This window comes from Geospiza fortis, unplaced genomic scaffold (assembly GCF_000277835.1).
Source record: "Geospiza fortis unplaced genomic scaffold, GeoFor_1.0 scaffold166, whole genome shotgun sequence".
NCBI lineage: Eukaryota > Metazoa > Chordata > Aves > Passeriformes > Thraupidae > Geospiza > Geospiza fortis.
This window is the reverse complement of record NW_005054310.1, coordinates 3273799-3297739: the sequence shown is the minus strand read 5'-3', so window position 1 is coordinate 3297739 and position 23941 is coordinate 3273799. Positions and strand designations below refer to the sequence as shown.

General features: G+C 38.4%; 1 protein-coding gene across 7 annotated transcripts in view; it reads right to left on the bottom strand.

Annotated features, from left to right (window-relative positions):
• The window catches only part of OSBPL8 (oxysterol binding protein like 8), a 65619-nt gene that overhangs the window by 35750 nt on the left and 5928 nt on the right, over nt 1-23941 (bottom strand). For 2 of the 7 annotated variants that reach the window (XM_005419207.3, XM_031055545.1), the window contains exons 2-4: nt 18890-18993; nt 13526-13562; nt 9565-9699 (exon numbers count right to left, since the gene is read on the bottom strand). In XM_005419207.3, the coding sequence (XP_005419264.1) occupies nt 9565-9699; nt 13526-13562; nt 18890-18931 (214 nt within the window). In that variant the 5' untranslated portion in view covers nt 18932-18993. Of the gene's footprint in view, nt 1-9564; nt 9700-10440; nt 10534-13525; nt 13616-18889; nt 18994-23941 lie in introns of those variants that run through there. The other 5 variants (XM_031055549.1, XM_031055550.1, XM_031055546.1 and 2 more) reach the window with 5 other exon arrangements.

Sequence of the window (23941 nt, the reverse complement as noted above, 5' to 3'; positions counted from 1 at the left end):
CGTCATGTATTCAGGCCTGTCTCCATTTATCCATCCTGCGTCTCACACTTCCTTCAGCTGAAACAGTCCTTGTCCAGATGTCTCAGAAGGAACAGAAAAAGCAGCTAAAAACTAAAGGAGTGGAGTGGCAGGGCAATGAGGAAATGCAAGGAGGGAGAACACTAGCTTTTTTTCTGTTTGGTTTTGTTTTGGTTTTGCTTTAATAAACACACCTCATATATCACCTCTCCAAATCTGCCCTAACTACAAAACAGAGCAAATACCTTGGTCCAAATCTATTCATAACACGCATTTTCTTTTTTTTTTTTCCAATTAAAATCAAGAGAAAGCTGCAGCACAACTCCTCTTACACACAGAAGGAACTGTATCCTCTCATTACAGACCTACCTTGCCCAGTTAATGGGGCTGTTATCTCCTCTTTCAGAGTCAGGGCTGTGACCCTGCCCAGAGCACTCTGCTGACACCGGTATCCAGCCGTGTCCATGTCTCTCGTTCTGGAATGGCTGGGTCACACAGACTGAAGGGGGGGCTCCTCCATCAGACACCTGCACAGTCTGCATCTGCCTCCAGCCCTGGGCCCTACCTGCCAGCCCACCAGCTTGTTTCACAGCTCAGTCTTCTCTGCCACCTTCTGTTCACGTTCCTAAGGAGCAGCTGCATTTGCAAGGGTTTCGGGAAACAACCTAATCCTGAAGGCCTTTCCCTTACTTCTCTCCATGCCCTCTGAAGTCCCTTGACACTGCTCATGTAGTCAAACTGTAAACAGGAACAGATTAAAATACCTCTTTCTCCTTCCTATGCCCTTTTCTCCATTTAGAACTGAAACTGAAGTCTTTGGGTAGATAAAATTAAGAATTTCAATACAGATAATGTTACATTTCCCCTCTCTGAGGCTATCTCCAGTCAAGGAAGCTGTTATCCAGGTATTCTAAGCACCTTCTGCTTTAACTCAACAGCAACACAGAAAGGCAGGCTCTGAGTCTTTTATCAAAATATGACTCTGTCTCACCACTAAAACAGAGGAGGAAAAAAAAATCTAATTTAAGCTTCCTCCTTCATCTCCTCACCCCTCCCCCGCTGCAAAGACCAAAACATCCCATAAATGCTTTTTCTTCCTCTCTCCTTCCTGAAAATAAACTCAGATGGAATAGGTCCATCTACTGATGAAATCAGACTTTGTGATCTTAGACTAATGTCCCAGGCAGCTTTCTATCCTTTTGATATTAATTTTGAGTGCATTAAGAATTGATATACTAGAAAATGCACTCTCATACAAAGCTTAGAAATTTACACAGCTTCAGATACTCACAAATAGAAGCACAGCCAAGTCCAACTGCGTAAGTCAGACATGGTAGAAAAGCCTGCATAAACAGGGAGGTATCTGCACTTTAGCTTAAAGGCATCAGGTGCATGACACAGTATATCTATGCATGATACATATATTATGAGCTTTTTCATAACAAAAGTTTAAGTCACCATAGGAGACTCTAAGTATGCCACTGACACAGAAAAAAGTTTCCCAGTTTCTCTGTTTTATAAAACACCTATATCAGTAAGAACCCAAAAATACCTACATGACTGAAATATTTTGTTCTTGTATCTTGGGGCAGGAGGGCAGGGGAGAGCACAAGAATCTATTCTCAGCCAATCTCTTTAGAGGAGCAAAACTTATTTAATGTATATATTTTTCTAAAGGACAGAATGCATTTCTCCCATCAGATATTGAATCAGGGCTTCTTCAATAGTAAATAGTAAACGCTGGCTGAAAAACCAATCCTAATCCTGTGCTTAAGACATCCATCCAGGATATTGCCTGGAGCAAAATGTAAAATCTCATTGTACAAAACAAAGTCAAATAGAAGATATGTGGAGTTCTGACAACTTGTGAAGACTTTTGACCAAGTCTGGTTTTAGTTTTAAAACATATCTCCAATGGAAAAATATTTACAGCTGAAAAAACCACAGTCTTAACAAAAAAGACCTGTCTAAATTGTAAAGGCATGAATTCAATGAAATTGAACTCAAATCAAATCTATCTGGACCACCCAAATAAGGAATTTTCACTATAATAATCCTTTTTGTAGAGATTTTAGAAGTTTAGAATAACTAACACATTCTCAAAACTGATATTGATGCAATAATCCAGTAAGTAGTAAGACTATGGATAGTGATGCAAAGTAAAAAAAAACAAATCCTTTTCCCCTTATAGGTACCCAAGGAAAAGCAAAAATCTTCTTAAAACCAAACTCTGTGAAAGCTAGAGAGAAAAGAAAGAGGAAGGAAAGCTCGGTGTAGTAGAGGAAGGCAGAAGCTTTTCAGACCTGTCCTGCAATTTTGACAGTACTTTGCCCTGACATTTCGACATTACTACCTTTTGCAGTAGAATTCTTCCCCCAGTCCATGAAAAGATCATAAATAATTATCCGCATGCAGTAGAGAATTATTGTGCAGCATGCAGAAAACAGAAAAAGAAAAGAGGTAGACAATCATACCTATGAAGGTTTTATCTAACAACTGATTTTCACATGTGGATTTGAAGTAAAACTGGTTTTTTTCCTATTTAATAAAAAGGGTATTAAAGATATACTTGCCTTCTGCTCTGATATTTAATTTAGAAAAGAATTATACCTAAACTATGAGGCTACAAGTTGGAGAGTAGTTGAGAGAGGCAAATTTCTTTCACCAAATATTCTTCTGTTCTCTGGTATTTCCAAGTCCAGTGCAGTTTAGCTGAGGAGTAATTCCAGAGGCAAGCCTGAGAGTGGTGACCAATGACCACCAAGACTCCCCATGCACTGCTGGCAACTGTACTTGGCTGCACCTCCTCACTGGCTAACAGCCTGCTCAGCTCCTCCCACATGGAGTAAATAGCTTTGCTCACTGCTCAGGTTTCATCATTGTCCTCTCAGCTCGTATGAAATTCTCAAAGTCACAGCTCAGGGTCAAGTAGGCCAGTCCTGCAGAGACTGTCATGAAGAAAGAGAACTTGCTGGAGATGCTTCACATCAATCACTGCTGTGCCTTTTAAACCCAGTACCACACTTTCATAAAGCTATAACCCACACAGAAAGCAGCATATGCAATTTACCCAAGCCACAAATACTGGGTGGAGTAGCATTTCAGAAATGGCAAGTTCTAATAAACACAATGACTTGCAGAGAGGAGTGTGCCAGAGTACGCATGGCAGTAAGAAAGCAGGAGGTCAAGATCATGTAACTACATACAGCAGAATTTAAAGCATTTTAACAAGAAATTCAGTTTTATAACACAGACTAAAATCAGATTATTTAAGGCTCAAGCTCCTTCCTCCTACTGTGACCAGAGCCTCACTCACGTCCCATTTAAGACAAGCATCACTAAAGCTACTCCAAACAGGTTACACAGTTTTGTGGAACTGGGGCTTCACTTCCACACTCTGTCGAAAAACTGAAAAGTGACCACCTGTGTCCCTAAGCTCAGGACCCTGAAGCAGGATTAGCAGGCATTAATCCAGTACAACCTAGAGAACAACCAGTGCCCATGGCTCCCACACACTGCTGATTGCAAAATACTTCCTCATCATCAAAAGCAACGAAAGACAAATTAAAATGCCTCCTAATAATACAAGAAAGACTAAGAGCCTCCAAGCATGAGGGTTTGCAAGGTTTTAGTAAGAATTCTTACGTGGCAGGAGAAAGCAAAAGTCTTAACATTTTTATAAGACATTAAATGCATTTATTCTGCAGAGAAGGCACCTTATTTCAGAAGCAACACTTACTGTTAATATTGAACTATTAAGAAAAAAGCATTTTAGAGAGCCTCAAGTAGAACTTGAACAGCTCTTCTTTAGCAGGGAGACAATGAGACAGACTTTTGGGAAGATGAAGTGAAATAGAAAGGATGGTATGCTTAGCAATAAGTTGTTCTTACTGTGTCAAGATAGTGAGTTATTTAGCCATTCTTCAGCTTCTTTATTCAAAGAACAGACACAGTGAAGGGAAAGTGACTGAATGAAGTTACTCCGTGATTAAGTCTGCCTACGTGTAGAAAGTAAACACATAGGAAAGGTAAGACAAAAAACAGAAATCACTATTAAATATAAAATATAGCCCAACTATCCAGGAAACAGCTTGGTTTGGAACCAGATAGATTGGCAAGATTTTGCCATCTGCAAGCCAAATACTCTTATCAAAAAGAATTACTAACAACTAAAAGCACTAGTTGAAAAAAAAAAATACCAGCCCAAACTGGCATTTTAGCAGTGATCAACTCCCAGTGGAGTTCCAGCCTCACCTGTGCTCAATGCATCCATCTGCTGTAATTACGGGTAGTGGGATTTCTCTCCCCAGCTCCAAGGCAGTTCCCCACTGCTGTGGCTTCAGCCTCATACATCCATATGAAAGAACCCTTGGCAGAAATGTGCCCAGAGCACCACAGCCAAGTGACTGTCTCAGGTAGAGGTGCAAATACTTAGAAAAGGCTTCGAGTTCACTGTCACAGGGCTGCATCTTTCCTTCTACTGGTTCACAGTAATTTGCCTTCCGCTGACAGCTGGTTAAGAGGAGATGCATTGCTGTATCTCCAGGGCTTCTTGACCACCAGGAACCCAGAACAGGGATGACCAGTCAGGAGCTCCAAGACCTTTGTTACCACCCAGTGAAACAAACTGTGCTCCTGCTGTCAGCTGAGCCAAATAACTGAAACAAATGGTTTTTTTAAAGCAGCAAGTTGCACAGGTCAACAACAAATCAGTTTTAACTTGTTAGTTGCCTTGGGTACACAGTCAGTAACATCTGAGTTTGATATTTTCTGGGTCATTAAGGCTCCAAAGGCATCTCATCCCTTCAACAGCTAATAACTATTCTTTAGGACCTGCTTCTTGAAAATGCCTGTTCTTCGCTTTCCACCTTCTCTCACATACAAAAATAATTAAATTCCTATTTTCTTCAAAAAGGCAGCACCCTGTGGATTTAAATCCTAGCACTAGCATATCCTTCATCCTTTAACATCCTTTAAATCTTTCCTCTGGAGTTGTTTAAAGTACAAGTTCAGCACAGCCAAAAATGCCCTCACTCTTCCCCAAAATCACCTTCACTTCCTTCCAGTTCATGGTGATCATCATCATCATCACCAGCAGATGTCATTTTATTTCTACTGTCAACCCTCCTCCCTGCACCTAAACCACTTCTGTTTCTCAGTCACGTAACACAATATCTTTTTAATTGCATTGCAAATTGAATTAACAACTACTACTGCTCTGCTGGAAAAGAAAGGCAGATCCCGTTTCTTATCTCCTGTCAGGCTCCTTCTGGGCACACACATCCCACCTCATCTGCATCTTACAGATGTTTTAAATAAAGACAGGAAAAATACAGAAAAGTCTGACATTTTCAAGCATTCTATTACTAGATTTCTCTATTTACCACAAATACTGCTATTTAAGCATCTGTGATGTCTTCTTTAAAAGTTTCAAATATGTTTTAAGAAAATATTGGTAAGTTAAAAACATTATGAATCATTTATAAGGAGACTGGTGACTTTTTCATAAATTTTTTGTGATCGCTATTTCTGCATTAATTCATTTTACCAAAGAAATAAATCAGAATGCATGCGTAAATAAGATTTACAGTAATTCAATTTACCAGGGATAATTTGACATAAACAGATGACATCAGCAACCAGAGTTCTGCTCTACAACTTTTGAAAATACCATCTTGTACTTGGTATTTTAATGTTAATTTTTCAACTGCAATAAAATAATTTTGTCAATTATTTCTTTTGGTCACAGGCTAGCTTTAAAAGGAAACATTCCAAAAGCAAGTTGGATAAAAGTTTAGCTGTTTGTTCATTAATAGTTAATAACATTTTTAACCACTGAATGCAAACACAGAATATGAGCTAAATTAGCACCATACTGTGTGCCAGCTGCTAGAACTGAGATATGATTTAGCAGTACTAACATCTATATGCACTACACTTAAAAAAATACATTCTTGGTGAGTTGGAAAGGCCATGCTGCCCACTGGGGCCTAAAGACACATATCCCACAAACATAAGCAAAGCTTCACAGATAAAGTAACTTCCCAAGATCACTAAAGTTTCCATCAAAAAGTTACTGAATTATTTAGGTCCTACTCCAAGTCTGACAAGTCTAAATAAAATATTGAGCAAAAAACCCCATAGTATAACCATTAGTCTGTTCACGACACATTAGTTGTAGCATTATGATCAGGACTAGTCTATTGTGACGCTCCAGTTAACTACTTGATGGACAAGGCAGGAATAAATTAAATACACAAAAATTAAAATTAAAACCTCATCTCAGGATCAATGCTATATATGGTCAAGTTAGTGTCTGGCCACTAAAATTCTAAACTTTCTACATAAACAAGTTAAAATCATACCAGAAAAATCTCCACCATCCCTTATTTTTTTTAATTTTTAAATACATTTCCATCAAACTACCTTGCTAAAGCTTCCTATGGAAGTGAGTGTGACCTCCACACCTACACATGCCAGTCTGTAGCCTCACAGGTAAGCTACTTCAGCCTCAGAATAAACAACAGTGTAACTTCAAGGATTGAAAATATTTTGTAAAACAGTGCAAAGATTACATAGAACAGTGACATTTTAAATAGACTTTTTTGCTGAACAACCACTAGACAATGCTGCCAGATCAAACTGTACTCTACATTTATAAAATAAATCTGTATTGGACTCCAAGAAGAAGACCCCCATCTCTGTCTCAGACAACATACTCTGCTCAATCTCACAAGAGCGACAGGAGTGAGGGAGGAGGAAGACATGTCTTAAACTAAGAAACCAAGTACAGGAAAATAGAAGCTTTCTGAAATCCAGAGCTGTGGTCAGAAATGAAAACAAAGTACTTATACACAGCAGCACCTAAAATTATAAAATACATACCACTTACAACTTTACATTGACATATTACATGGTTCTTTTTGTTCCAAATAAGAGGTAACTCAAACTGATGTTAAATGTTCACCTCCCTTCCCTTGCATTAAGACTCATGTAGTTTTAACCATATTTGTAATTCTTGTCATTAGGATCTTACTTAAAACACAAGCAGATGACACAAATTAAGTTTGTTACAGTAGATTTTCCAAACAATAGTCACTGAGCATGTCTGTCCCTAGACAGCTGCTGGACAGCCATGGTGGTTTCCCCACTAACACCAAAGTTAGTGCTGGTTGTTCCAGAGACTGCCCCATCACAGGCTTTGTTTCATTCTGACTCACCTGGTTTTGAGCTACAAGTTCTATGCCCAAGTGGCCTTGCAACACAGGTGCTTTTTATTCAGGCAGCAGGAAACAACCTAGGTAAAAGTGGCCAAATAGCACTGCACAACATCCAACTGCCCAGCAGCAAAACCTAAGTATCTGTATCACAGTTCTCCCTTAGATACATTTAATCAGTTCTTTGTAGATGGTATCATACATTTTCTGTTTAGATTCTCTGCTATTCTGTGCCTAGCATGATACTGAATTGTTTATTTACATTACTCATCTCCTGAGGATGACTTCAGTTGTCAGCGACTAAAAGTATTTCCATTTAGTTCCTTGTAAATGCTTTCAAATTCTGTATCTAAACATTCCCTATCTCATTATACCATACCACAGGCACATTGTGAAGACCTTGGTTAACTGGATTTCAGTTACAACAGCTTCACTCCATCATATTAAGCTCTGTTCTACTTCATATTTTTCAGGCTTCCACTACATCTCTTTTTCAACAATGTAATAAGCTCAGATTTTTGCCAGCACTGTAATTTTCCCATAGGAATAACTGCCATTAAATATTCACCTGATTTTTAAATGTTGGTCAACCCACTCAAAAAAAAATCAGCTCCTAAGCTGTAGATAGGCTGCAAGACAGTAACTGTGGGTTGCTGAAACCTAGCCCACATGGTACCATTTCTCTACTAAAATTGAATGCAAGCCAAATTTCTTGTCTCATGAAAGTACAGCCTTATATCTAGTAGTGCTCCTGGAAAACTAAGTCAGTAATGATTGATGCTAAAAAAGGCACAAATACATTTAACTGGCTTAAATTCACTTATATAAGCCCTGAAATATTCAGAAGAAAAAAAGATCTGGAGAGAAAACTTAATATCTGCTAGGAGCTTGATGCAGGACAATCAAGTGCTTTTAAAGTCCTTTTTAATAATTTTCCTATGAGTGAAAGTCCTGAAGAAACACTACAGTTTGACTTAATAACTTAGTGGGAACAACAATATTAAAAGGAAGAGTTTATTAGAATATTCAAATACACTTACATAACACCAGCATCAGTCTAGTAAAGGATACAACACAGTACAGAGAGAAGATAACCAAAAGTTCTTTCAACATAATAAAAATTACAAACAAGTTTTCTTGATATTATACAGAAAATATTTCCAGACTAAGCTTGACATAAGCCAGAGGACATCAAGTGCTGCTCCAGTGTGATAACACCAGACATTAGAAAACATATCTGAGCTAGCTGTGTGTAGTACCAAAAATACTACCATAATAACTTTAAAATACACAAAAATACTACCAGATTCAGCACAGTAACAACAGTCTTTGTTTCAAAGTTTTTTTCTTGTCTAATAGAACTGAATGGGAAAACAGGAATGTGATTCAAAGTTACCTAAGACACTGCCTTTATTACTCTGAAACACCAGTATCATTACTCTGATAAAGCAAGCTATGGCAGTTAGGGAGACTCATACCAAAACCAGGTAAAAATATAAAACCACGTCAGGAACATTACTCATGAAAAAAACTAAAGGAAGCATGGCTGACTATCACGGCTGCCATCAGTAAAAGGGAAGAGAATATTAATTTTAAAAGCCTGAAGTTTTCACTAAGAACTTCACACACCGCAAGAAAGACGTCCAATGATTCCCTGAGCAACAAACACAAGTAGTTTCAAATGCAAATAAGCACAAGGAGACCAACTATTGCTTGTTTTTTTTTGTTTCTTGAATAGTCTACCAGCATGTCAGGTCTACTGAGTTTCACTTTCCATCCAGTCCGTTCTCATGGATGTACAGAGTTTGTTTTCAACAGGTTTAGCAAGGCAGAGGGACTTCTTGAAAGCTGGCAAAAAATAGTGTTGAGACTTCTCTTTTTTTTTTTTTTCTTTTTCTAAAGAGAAGGATCTTTCAGTAGAAGTAACTTAATTACTTCTTTGTTATTGAAGTAATTTGAAGTATCTTTCCACAAAAGTTCCACTTATGGTACATCATAACACTGCTGCATAAAGACACAACTTGGATACTGAGAAAAGAACATTACTGTGGGTTTTACAGGACTACACAAATAATCATTTAACATCATGTGAACTGCTCTCCCATCAAACAAATCATAGCATGCCTTAATAAACTAGTGCATCACGTAATGCATTTTTCCTGTTTCAGATTAACACAAAGATACAAATAATTACATACAAATTTTCAATATGCTTTCTTCCTTACCTCTTTATCGTAAAAGGCAGTGATTTTGAACCAATATTTGGAACATATAATTAATGTTAGAATTTAAGTAAAAAATAACTCTGTAAAAAATAACTTTGTCTTACCATGACTATGGGCACTTCCTGGACTGAGACATGGTTGAAGTAACTCTTTGGTTGGAGTAAAACAGCCTTCTTTCCCCTGGTGCTGGTTCATTTTTCCTGGAGTTACAGGCTGGTCATCACTGTTTGTTACCACTGCTGAAATACAAAATGGATGCTCATTCAAAGATGTTATGTGCTTGTGGATAGATTTCTATTAAGAACTTCACTGATGCTTATGAAACTGGTATTCAACTGCTCTGTTGCAAAACATTTCATTCTAAAAACTGAGGTTTTCAAACCAGATATTTGCTTTGGAGAGGATGGCAGAAAGAAGCCAGTAAGACTGGTCTAAGACATGAGGCAAAAGATGAAAACAAAAATTAGCATGAGGTTGGAAAGGCTGATACTCAATAGAGATACAGCATTGAGCTGTTGCTTATCTTCTGAAATACTTTTCTTTGCCACTTTGAGATAGCTTTTGGTTTATCTAGCCTCAACGCAGCCAACCCACGAAACAGCTTGCCAGATCAAGCTGTACCAACATCCCAGAAAGCTAAGATCAATGTCTGTATATACATCACAAGAAACAAGTCTTAACAATACAAATAGTGTACAAATTCTGTCAAGGCAAAGGCTTAAAGCAGAAGAGTTACTCTCCTTGAACCTCATCAGTCTGAAATACTTGTCTGGTGTCTTCCTACCTATTTCTAGGATCACCTGGCCAGCCATCCTGTTTTACAGTTTCTGTACATTTTGTTAAGCTGCAGACAAATAACTGTGCCTTTTTGATAATCAAAGAATGACTCTGTAACACCCGTTGTGTGAAAGCAGATATACTGACAAAGTGCTCAAAGAGGGAAACAAGCAATAGTTACTAAAGAAAAGACTGGAACTTACAACACAGATGATTTTAAGAGTTCCCAAGCTTTCCTTAAAAGTTCAGCAGAAGATTTGAGTCAAACCAAACAAGTTCTATTCTCTGGATGGACTCTGCAAAGTACAAAGGCCTTCTTAGCTTTATCACTACTCTTATTACAGTAGTGGAAACATTTTGCAGCAAAACCTGGAATGAACACAAAGCAGTATGAAAAAATAAAAGGGTGCTTGAGTGTCCAGAGGAGGGCAAGGAAGATAGTGAAGGGTCCAGAGCACAAGTCTGATGAGGATGGCTGAGGGAGCTGGGGTTGCTTAGCCTGGCGAAAAGGGGATTCAGGGTAGATTTTACTGCTCTCTACAACTACCTGAAAGGTAGTTTCTCCCATGTAAAAAGTGACAGGACAAGAGTGACAACCTCAAGTTGTGGCATGAGAGGTTTAGATCGGATATTAGAAAAAATTTCTTCACCACAAGGCTTCTCAAGCATTGGAAGAGGCTGCCCAGGGAAGTGTCACCAATCCTGGAGGTATTTAAAGATGTGTAGATGTGGCACTTGGGGACATGGTTTAGTGGTGGACTTGGCAATGTTGGGTTAACAGTTGGACTTAATGATTTTTAAATGTCTTTTCCATCCTAAATAATTCTATGAAGAATGCAAGGATTGCAGTACACCCACCTGTATTATTTTTCTACATCAGATAAGCCATCTAAAGCTCTGCTCCAGAGAAACTATACTCTATGTGAACTGCTGCTGAGGAAAAATATGTAAGGAAATGGACAAGGGAGGCAACCAGCTCATTTTACCAGTTCAGAACTCAAGTCCATCAGTGCCAGAAGCTGGTATTTCAAAGTAGTGTCTCATTTTGCTCTTCTTTTGTACCAAACTAGCTGTTTATTGTTCTGCAACTACAAGTAAGGGACAGGGGGGAGCAAGGCACTTGCTGAAGTTTTGGGAAGAGACCACACCAGAGAAGGTCTTCTACGTGAAAATAAAAGGGGGTAAGAAAACAGCTGCTTCACAGGTTTGCACAAAATGGGTCGCTGCAAGGAGAATGAGCTACACTTGTTTTAAAGATTTAATGTGTACAGTGCACTGAAGGAAGACCAGCTTTCACCCATCTAGCTGAAAACTCCTTTTGACAAGCCACTGGCCACTTAGCTTCTGCAGGAATGGGATTTCTGAGCCTACTGTGCTCTGCAGGTGCCCCCACCAGCCCCTGTGCCACTGCAGCAGGTGACACCGTGGGCTCCACTGCAGGAACTGCACTAGCAACCCTCTCCTGAGTAACCTGTGCAGAAGGCTTGTTTGTGAACAGGCACCAAGCAGCATGCTAACTCTTTTTTAAGGTTTGGGAATTCCAAAGGTTTCTTAAAGCTGCCAAAATGCAGTAATTTCTCAGGCAGAAAAAAGTTGCCAGTAACCCACAGCGTAAGCAAGCTCTGCGCACAAGTGTTACTAAAGCATGAGCTACATTCAGCAGTGGGGACTCAGTCACACTAACGGGACTACAAGCTTCAAGCTCCCTGTAAAATTCATATCCCTTCACTAGGACCCAGTTAGGTTCTGCAACAACTCCTAGAACTGTCAGAAAATCTCTGTTTGGTAGGAAAAGAGCCTTTGTATCACCTAATACAGAATACCATATGGCAAGCACCTCACATGCCTGGGTATTCAAGGTGAACTCTTAAACCAAATGGGTTTTTGAGAAATTCCATCTATAAAGCTGAAGAATGATTGGCAGGAGAGTTTTTAAATCTCCTTTTTATATAAAGCAGTGTAAAAGTACAAAACAAATGGAAATAAATCAGTTAAGAACTGATAAATAAATAATAAATAAATAAATAAATTTTATATTTATAAATAACTATTTATATATATTTATAAATAACTATTTATTTACACCATAGCAGCCACTAGGAGGAAGTTGTCTCCCCTCTTGCAAAATGCCTCATCCTAATGCTCAGACGTTAGCTCTGAGGTGAGGGAGAAGACAAGGCACTATTTTAGAGAAGAAACAATAAATAGCAAATATCAAAGCCTCCTTGTGACTCTTTAGAGGTCACATTTCAATACCAACAGAACTGTTGAGAGTTGAGAAGACATACTTTGCTCATGTTCATCATACTGGTCATCAAATTACTAATACAAAAGTTTGTCAGTACAAGTAATACCTTAGAAGAAATATAAATTTACAGCAAATTTATTTCAGGTAAAGCTACGAAAAAAAATGTGGAGAGTCAGATTCCCACTTCTATAATGAGCCTGTGAAAGTGTTTCTATAATGAGCCTGTGAAAGTGTCTACACCACTGAAAATAGCACAAGGACATCATATACAGGAAAATGTTTATTACAATCCAATTCAACATTGTTTTTTAATGTCTATAATAAGCTATATCAGCTAAGACCACCGCTTCTGCACAGATTTCTCATAGAAAAAAGAAACAATTTGTGCCTGCACCTTTCTTTTTCCCACATACACAAACTCTTAATCCCAGGCAAAATTACTCTGCCAATCATACTGTCATACTAATGCTCACAAACCAATGGCATCAGTAAGTCTTTGGCTGCATGTAAGCACATACTACCTTTGAAGTTCTCCCTAGCACCTCACCGGATCAAATCTTGAAGAATTATAGTATATATACACCTGTTCGATTCTGAATATGTAAAATTATTGAAATTAAGGGAACCACACATAGCACTAGAAATTGACAAACTCAAAAATAAAACCTTTTTCTGAACCATTACTTCTATATCTTTACTATCTGTACTGCGTTAGCATTTGAAAGTTTTGTTTCAAACTGATAAAAATACCTTTTTCTCTTCCAGATAAATAATATAAAAGATATTTCCTGGCCATGACTGGGAGAGGTGAAGACTAAACTTTTCCTGCTAAAACAATAAAGGCTACAGTAGGGAAACTTTTAGATGAGTGGTATGCCAGGCAAAATACTTTTCCAACAGTAAATTTTCATCACACTTCAAGTTCTCAATTATGACACAGAAGAAAACCTAGTATTTATCCCAGCAACAATATGCAAAGATATCTACTAACTACTACAAATATATGTGCAAACATAATGTAGGAGAGAGGAGTCACTTACTTGATAGTTCAGGAGAGTCTCTGTTCTCACCATGATGCTGTGTACACATACAATTGAGGAATGAAGAACAGCAAACATAAAAATCCAGGCCAGGAAGAAGCAAGTGCACAAAAAGCAGCAGCAGCAGCGGGAAAGAAGGACAATGAAAACAGTGTTAGTTCATAACTAAAATACAACATGCACCTCAATGCCAAAGGCAAGACCTCCAGAGACTCCACAGTTTAGAAAAGTTGAAGCAACAAATCTGACAAATATGCCTATAGAAAAGCCATTATTAGAAGCCATCATTAGTAAACAGCAACTGCCTCAACCACTTCTTGTGAGTGGAATCTCTCCAGCCGCAATTTAGTGCTCGCATGACTTGATACACAGCATTTTTAAAGACATTTTAAGCTGGAGTGGTTTCAAAAAGACTGACGCTCTGAAGAAAGCTGAAATAACACAAAATGTTTCCAAAACCACTCCACTTTCAGAAAAGTGTTTTGGAAGGAAAAAAACCTTTAAAGCCATAAGTAATGTGCAAGCACCTACTAATGCTAGCTAGATCCAAGTCTAACTGCTTTTGCATTCAAACACAAACTTAGAAGCCACAGATTCAGCTCATCTACAAACACAGGTAACATTTGAAATTGCTTAAGATGCAAGACAAACAGTGCAGTTTTAAATTTAAGAGGATATTTTATATCCAAGTATTTCCATAGAACCAAGTCGCTTAGAATTTCTCTCCCACTCAATGCATCAAATACAGGTACTAAAGAAGGGTAACTACACAGTAATATCCTGTAAGCCTTTCTGATATTTGATCTGGAATATTTTTAAAATCCTTGCTAACAAAGACCACAATCAAGGCTAAGATCCCATTGTGCTCAGCCATGTACAGATAAAAGGCAAATTTCACTTATGTCTTTACGGATTTACTGCATTTGAAATCTGTGTATAATAGAAAAGGAGAACACAAGAATACTGATCAGCATGAACATTTCCTCCTTAAAAATAAAATAAATCCAAACATGACATATCTTCTATATCCCAAATAAAAAACTTGTGCTCCATAAAGTAGTGAAAACCTTGCTCTGCTTTAAAGAGGATCCAATCTTGTCTCTCTTATCAGGACTTAATAGCAGAAAATGTAAAAAAGAAAAATCATAATCAAAATCTTTGCAAGCAAGAATCTTGTCTTGCACTCCTGACCTCAAAACACTGATTACTTTTTTTTATCCCTCACATCTGCTAAGGGTGTTAAATTGTAAACTGACAGTGCAATGTGCAAATGCAAAGTACTGCAATGAATATACAGCAATTGCAGTACACATCATTGGAAAGGTGAGGGAACCTCTCTTTCACAATTCTGCACTTTCTGGAACAGGACTTGACTTATCTGAAAAAACTGAAATAAAATATAAGCACACTTGGCAAATAACCTCCTATTTCTGCCAGAGACTAAATTCAGGTCAAAGAGTGAAACCCATGAACTTACCAGATAGATTTGAATGGTAGAACATGCAATGTATTCAAGAATTCAATGGCTTTCATGGCAAAGTGTTTATTCTTAATGTACAGATAACATACTGCAGACTAGGAAACAGTTTATGTTCAGATTGGAACTGTCCTACCCTACACTGATTTTAGATTCAAGAGAACAGTGGCTGACAAGAGAACAAGAAGCCTGCAGAAACTATACAGAGATCCAGCAACTGACTGAACGACTGGGAGCACAGCTATTCAGCACTGGGCTGCTGCAGTGGTCACTGGGAGCTGGACAGCAAGAGAATGGAACTGGAAAAACACACTGTGAACAGAGAGGATCGGCAGTACCTGAGCTCAGCCAGATGCTCACTGGCAGTGCATTACTTACGTGCGCAGGAAACAAGAGGGAAAAGGCAGCGCAGCAGGTCCTGCAGGCAGCCCCGGCCAAGATACAACGTGACACCAGAGAGCAGGGCAGCCTGTCACCCGAGATGGCAATGCAGGGGCTTTTCATGTAAATATTTTAGCATTGCATGGTTAATCCTATGAACTGGTACAAACTGCTCCTATGCCAGAGGCTGAAACACAAGCCTGTCTAATTCTGTCCTCTATCTTCTCCAACTGACATTCTGTTTACACACCAAACTCGCTCTGTTGCTGGTCAACCGCCTCTCTTCATCAGAGATATTTGGGTCTGTGTATTTACCTAAAACCTGCAGACTATATATTTCTGATCATTGGTGGCAGATGTTAAGGCACTGAAATGAGACTGTTTTGGCCAAAAAGACCTTTTCATTTTCCAATGGCCTATTGCACCTCTATCACCTGCAATTCATATCACTGCAGACTGGGGTTCCAAACAACTAAGGGAACAAAACATGACCATTTTACTACTTCAGGGTTTTCTCTGGAAATAATGTTCTCTGGACATTCCTGTCCATCACCACCCACAACTCTTATTCTAAATCTATAGAATTAAAAGAAACATACACATATTCCCAGAGGCACAGCCTAGCCTTATTTTCACATTATATAACTGATGACTTTGATTACAGATTACAGAACAAGTCCTCTGACAGGTTCTCAACACTACGTGATCAATTTCATTTCTACAGAGGCACAATTACTTTAAAATTTTGCTACCAAAATACATGAAGCCTAGTACTCCTCCCAGTAAAGTTTTTGACTAAGACTTAGAAGTAAAACCAGCAATATAAATCCAGCAATATAAAGTATCACATGAGACAGCAGCTGTAATTGTTTTTATACAAAGGCAGCTTACGTGCTTCAAAAGAGAGCTATTTTTAGATGTTCATTTCTCAGAAATAAAGCTTATAACAACTGCTGCTAAACTTTAAGTTATATCTGCCAAGTTCTTCTAAAAAACAAAATCCTTTTCCTGTTGAATATTAGGGTAAAAGCAAAAGCATATGTCACGCTAGCATGTGTGAATGTCTTATCACAAAAGTTTTTTTAAAACACTGTTTTTACAATCAAAACACACAGCTAAATTTTTAATAGTTTAAATGAACATTCTAAAGCTAAGTTTGAGTTTTCACCTTGCTGAAGACAAACTTTCCCTGAAGACAGTCTCTAATACATGTAAACCATTGAAATTAACACAGATTAAATTCAGGACCACTGACCCAATCTAAAAATCTGATCAATGAAAATGATTCAATGCTTCAAGGAAAAAAAGTACTTTTATGTCTGTTGACGTATTAAGTAACAAGGACTGACACTGACTGTACAAGTTCTATCACAGGCAAATTACTTATTAAATGTATGTTTTAGCAAAAATTAGAAGTGACTAAAAATTGCTAAAAAAATATTTCAAAAAAGAATGATTTATACCATACATTTCCATGTAATGTTCTAAGTTCTGGGGAAGTGAGACTTGATTAAATTATTGTTTTATAGAAAAGTAGACAAAAACTGTTCTCAAACAAGAACTCAGAGCATCTATTATTTTGCACTGTTTTAATGGTGTCAGACTACAAAAATAGTTTCCTGAGCTGTCACAGCCTTTGTCTTCAAATTTATATTCAGTACATATCAACCTAATTGTTAGACAAGAAGAGTATTTAATATAGGACTTTTCCCTGTATACTGATTCTAGAAACGAAAAAGCACAGCATTAAGGCCTGTGATCTCCTCGTCTTTTGTTCTTTAATAAACCAGCCAAAAAAGCAAATTAGAAACCTGACACCTCTAAAAAAAAGTTTTTCAGATACCTCCTAGAAGCATCCCAAAGGATTTAAAAGTGGAGAAAAATTTTGCTCAGTATTCCTTATGCACATTACAACACATGTAATTTCATTCATTTTATCATGACAATGGAACTTTAAAAAAATTTAGATTGCACCTAAAAGTCTGGAATACTGAAAAATTTTAAAAATTATTTAAAAAAAAATTAAATTTCTGGGAAGTGTCAGGATTTGCATTGACTAAAGGTCTTCAAAACTATTGGGTCAATCTCTCTTAAAATACAGATGGTATTTTTAATATTTAATTTTCACTTTTTTTACTATGATATACACTAGGCTGTATATTAGACTACCAAATAAGCTTTCAAAAATGTTTTTAACACCTGTAGTGCAACACACAAAACTTGACATTCAAATTGCAATTTAGACAGACAATTAGCTCACTGGCTGATATTTTGGTAAGAAATGCTTGGAGTAGCCTATTACAATACACCATCAGTTTAAAAAAAAATGTTCTGAGATGACACTTCAGAAGCACATAGGATGAAAGGCAATCTATCCTTACACTTTGCATTGTTCTCAAGTAGTTTTGCTAAAACAGAGACTCATTTTGAGGTACCTTCTTAAGATCATGCTATTCTGAAGGAATGTCACAAAAAGAAAAGTAGCACATCTTACATTACTTTGAAGTGTTTTGTAAACTGGTACTTTCTAATATATTTTGAGGAAACAAGGAGCACAACAACTGAGCTGACAGCACTTTTTTTAAAAATGAAAATACCCTACTGCACAATTGGCAGTTGATACTCATAAGTATTCTGCATCTGGGATATAAATGCAGGGGCCACGCAGCAAACCAATGAATTTGCTCATTACAGAAAAAAGCCAAGAATTTTCTTAACACACTGCAAAACAGTTTGTCTCCAAACTCACCACTTAAGATAAAAACAGTAATAAAATACTTAATCAAGTTAATAGCTCCATGTAGTAATTCAGTATCACAAATAAAGTTTGTCAGTAATGAGGTGTTAAATTTGACCTTCACCTCAGTTACAGAAAAACACATCCTATTTTGCCTTTGGGAGGCAGTGCTTTGGAAACTATAAAACATTTCCTGCTTCGGCTATTAAAGTACTTCTACATGACACAGCTTGTGGAAAAACTAAACTCTTGTATAATTTCAACATTTATGATGATGATGATGAAGCACAATAGTACACACAGCCTTTCCTCTTTTTAAAGTGTGCTTAGAAAGAGCTTCATTGCCTCAGAAATTTTATAATCAGTAAAGATTATCAACTCTTACACCTCAGATTACTCTGATGACATATAATTATCACCCCTTCCATCTTTTCTGCTCCTCATTCCACCAAGAACTACATTATTTTTTCTATTGTCCATAGTCACCAACTACCGAAGTGCCAGTTAGACTGAGAGGAATACCTTTTTCCTTTGGGACTCTGCGACAAAATCCAAAAATCAAATCCAAAATCTAAAAATTTTTTGACATTCAGCCATCCTGCCGTGAGAATCTAGTAAATGACACCCCAATAATATAATATTCCAAGTGCATTCACCAGAAAAGAATAAATTCAAAGCAAAAGTGAATAAATTCAAGTCATTTAACCCTCTCCTTCAAAAGCATCTTCACATTCATCTCGTTGCACAAAGGCACACTTAAGTTACTCACTGAATTTCTATCCAGCTCCCCATCAACTGGAACGTTCTCCATGTTGAAAGGGCCTGTTCTCTGTCTCTATCAGTTAGAGGTCTTCCATCCTGCTACTCGAGATCCTGGAAAGGAAAAGAAAAAGGTAATAATTTAATTCCAAGGGCTGAAATCCAGTAGACAGCCATACTTTCTCCTCCCTCCATTTTAAGAGGCTAAATAGTCTCACATCATAACAACCTCTGCGTTCTACAGTACCAGGCAAAACATGAACATTTACCCAGAGAAATCAGCTTAGGAATGGAGAGAATAGTTTCAGATAAAATGGCCAAAACAAAAACTACTCACAGAGACAAGCACTTACGTCTACAAATAAGGAAGAGTTATGCAAAAAAAAAGAGAAACCCACAGGTTTTGCCCTGTATTTCCCGTTGTTCCAGAGTTCCCAGCAGCACACCGCTCCCCCGCTACAGGCATGTGCACACCAACTGTTTGGGTACAAAACAAAGCTATTCCGGAGCAGCCAGAGTCGAGGGCTTCCCAGCATAACTCCAGAAACAGCCATGTATTGCTTTGCAGAACCAAAACACAAAAATCAAATAACATGTGCAAGCCAGCACCTTCTGTGGCACAGCGGGCACTCCTCTGGGGGTCACCACACACAGTGAGAAAGCAATGCCTCATTCTCTAGGCATTTCCTATTTACTTTTTTTTGCAAGAGAACGAAACCTACAATGAATCTTAGTATCCACTAAGCATATTTAAAGTCATTAGCAAGACAAGCACACAGCCTGGAATCAAGCAAAACTTGGTGAAAAAGAAGTCCTTTAACCATTGACTTATTAAGCAAGTTTCAGGAGAGGTGCAGATCAAACTGGGATGACTAGTGAGATGCCCAGCTAGAGCCCATAGCTCTGTCTGTCCAAGACCTCCATCCAACAGGACCACAGGGGATGAGGGGCTGTGCTTACCTGTTTGGAGCAGCGCGGTTGGTATCACACAGGGACCAAACCCTGTGCTCCCACCCTCCACAGAGCCGCACTCACTCTGCCCTTCCTGCCAGCCACAGCAAGTGCTTCAGCAGAGAATCAGCCCAAGGACAATTTTCTTCTTTGCTTTTGTCTTGGGTGGGGTGAAGGGGCAGGAAGCAGCTAAATTACAAACTCAATTGCTAAACCAACACTTGTGCAAGAGCAGCGGTAGCACGGAGATGGTGATTTCTTTTTACTCTATAATGTTTGCATATTGTGCTTAATCTATGCATCAAGGTAATGGCAAATTTTAGTAAAAACAGATTAAATGAAGACAGAAGGGTGAGGTGGGAAGACACATCACAGTCCCTGCAGGGAACCTGAGGAACATCCTGAATGCAGAAGGATGAGAGAGAGGCAAACAGATAACCAGAATACACAGGATCTTCTGGTTCAAGGTCTGTCTCAGGAAATAGACACTCATGAAAACAAATCTCACTAAAAAGAATAACCATTTATTCTACTGCTTTCCATGTTTTATTATAATTGGGTTTTGGGTTTGTATTATGTAAAGCAAGTTACAATTTTCCCTCAGGAAAAAACATACAGTATTAATACACTCTAAGTAATTACTATAACATATGCCAGTAAACCACAAAAGGAACCATTAAAAAATAGTTCAACAAAACAACTGTGTGCTAACAAAATGGCAAAGTTAAAAGTTTTCTATCACTTAGTCCAATGAACTGAGGAGGACCTTGCTCAAACCTGAGTGATTAACTGAGGTGGCACATAATTGGGAAGCATGGCTAGATGCTCTTATGTAAATTGGAAACAGTAGACATCTGAAAGGAGATGACTACAAGTTATTAATTTGCATTAATAAAAGGAAAGATGCCATTACCACAGAAAGAGGAATTCACCCTGAAGCTCTGTTTCCCAGAGCAGCAGGCACTGCAACCCTTACCTTCCACACCCAAACATGAGATGCAGACCTGGGTGATGATTTTTGATGTCTATTGCTTCTCATCTCTCCCTCACACATCCATTTGAGGTTCTCTTATTAGCAGGAAGTTCAGCAACACCAGACTGCATGCATATTCAATTTGCAGAAACACCAAACTCTTTTAAATAGGATGAAAAATGAGTGGCATTACAAACAGATGCAAGCACTGCTATTTAAAGCAGTTTTTCAGCTTTTTTTAGTTACAAAAACTTGTAACCATACTCAAGTTATCCGAACGAACAGATCTTTGCTGACAGGAACATTCAGCATAAAACACTTTTAACCCATTTTTATATTTAATATTTTTTAACTCTTCATTTTTATTGTCAATGCTCCTGGTGTATTCTGCTCCTCCATCTGCTCACATGATGACAGCCTTCCTTACCTTAGTCTCAAGAGCTGCACCATCAGACAAGTACCCTATGGTCTAATTCTCAGCATTCATGATCACTTGTGTTCCCAAAGACTCAATCCAGCATGCTCCTAAAGGCTGCAGATGAGTTTTCTGGGAAAAGGAAGGAAAAAATTCTACCTGCTCCTGTTTAAACAGTAAAGCAGGTGCAGAAATGGTTAAGGACTACCTTCCCCCAAGCTGTTTAGCTTATGAGTAGACAGCCAGCTTGCCTTATTTTTCTTGGCAAAATGAAGGCTGAAAGTGAACAATATTGCTTCTGTTATATGCCAAAATAAATACAAAGGAAGGAAAAGGGCTCTCTCAGCAAAAGGACACTGCCAAAGAGTCAAACAAGTATGAAATTGGAGAACAGATTTATTTTGAAAAATACAGAATGCTTCTAACCATCTGAGCCCCAAGGCTTTGAAACAATTTTCCAACCAATGTAGGGAAGGGGAATTTTCTTATTTGTAAATGCAGCCAGGTTATTATGAAGGGTGCTTCCACAAGCAAGCTCTTTTCTACTTTATCTAATCCAACCATTAGATTTGAAGATACAACCCCAAATGTATCATTTTATTGATCTAGGGGTTTTTCTAGCTTTTGGGGAATGTTCATGACATGCTTTTACTGCTTTCTGTTACATTCACAAGTGTTTGCAGTTTGGTCACCTTGAGGTTTTAATTAACAAATGCTCCTTCACAATATTAATTCTTAAAAGTGTTCAGAAGGGTAGACGCAAAATGAAATTATTTCAAAATAACTCTATAATGACAGCCAGCTAGTCAGCTATTTTTCCTTGATAGACATTGGATACAATCAGGCACACGCCAAGGTATTACTTTAGATGACTGTACCAATCAGACAAATCCTGCCACAAAATAAGCTCTTTCTCTCCAACTGTGAAGAAGGTTGAACAAGTCAAAAATGTATCTTCAAAGCAGAGGGGAAATGTTTTCCTCTTATCACACAATCCATAACCTGTCCTGTGAACACTTGTAGTCCATCTTATTTTTGCTGATGACACCAAACTGTGTGGTGCAGCTGACAAGCTGGAGGGAAGGGGTGCCATCCAGAGGACCTTGGCACACTTCAGAGTTGGGTCTGTGTGACATCAATTCAACAAGGCCAGATGCAAGGTCCTGCACCTGGGCTGGGGCTACCCCAGGACAAATACTTGCAAGCACAAATACTCAAGGCTGAGTGGAGAATGGGTTGAGAATTTCCTTTTCCTGAGGAAAAGGAATTGGGGATACTGGTGGATGAAAACTAGACATGACCCAGCAACATCTTGCAGCCCAGAAAGACAATGTATCCTGGTCTGTGTCAAAAGAATTGTGGTCAGCAGGTCAGTCCACCAGGTCATTCACAGATCTACTTCACTTTCACAATGTTTACATTTGATTTGAGAAAGAAATTGTTTATTGTGAGGGTGGTGAGGCACTGCAACAGGCTGCCCAGAGCAGCTGGGGATGTCCAACCCTGGAAGACACTCAGATTTTTTTGAGAGCCTTGGTTTGAAGGCCAAGGAAGTGTTCAAGGCCAGGTTGGGTAGGGCTTTGAGCAACCTGGTCTAGTGGAAGATATCACTGCCCATGGCAGGGAGATTGGAGTTACATCATTTTTAAGGGCCTTTCCAACCCAAACCATTGTGGGGTTCCATTGTTTTAACAGATTGCTTCAGCCATTGGTAGTTTTTGTAACTATTTCGTTTTCAGTTCACTGGACCTTGAGAATAGGAAAATCCTCCTTAGATCTTCCACAGAAGGAAAAAAAAAAGCACCAATGAAAGCTACTACTCTGCATGAACAGGATCTTTTCTAACTATCTACACACATGCATGCTAAAAAGTCCTATGGGAAGAGGTAAGAAGACAACTCCCATCATTAAAAAAAATAATTTCAAGAGCATAGAAGGGATGTCTCAGTACTGTGTTGTTACCCAATATTCTCTTAGATATAGGTACACAAACCAAGATCAAAAGCTGCACAACTTAGGTGCCATGGCCATGAGAGAAACTGCGGTAGCAAGCTTTTGTTCAGTCCTATAGAGATCAGTGAAGTGGATATGGCAGTGTTCTGTATTGACTTACATATTCTGTTAACCAGATTACATAAACTTTTATTGCAGGGTATGTTTAACCAGATAAAGAGGTTATTAGGCAATGCAAGGCCCCTTTTCTGCCAGCATAACAAGAGCTCATCACCAAACATGATATTTGTTCTAGGCAGAAGAGAGCTTAGCCCTGACACCATGGCAGTAATACGATTGGTGGTATATTTATAACATTAAATTATAATCCAATTCACAAAAAGACTCTTCCTCCCCTTCTCCCGCACAAGATTAGCTTCAGTTCAAACACTTCACTAAATCTGGAGAGTTTCATCAAGAGTCCCCAATGTCCCCACACAAATTCCTGAATTTCAGCCAAGGTGCAGCCACAAAGTGCAAGTGGTAGAGATAACCCCTGAATCTAACACATTTTCTTTTTAGTCAATGACCAAGATTCTTGAACACCTGCACAGTGTATTATATAGGCAGGTTTCAGCTTTCGTCCTAAGGAGCATCACCTAGGGTCCTTAGAGAGGGCAGGTGCACTGCAGCTCTGTTTTGTGACCTGTTACAGTATCACAGCACCCTCCTGCACTCCAGCACCAAAGCTCAAGGCAAGCCTTTCCAGAGGGGAAGTGCCCTCCTGGGAT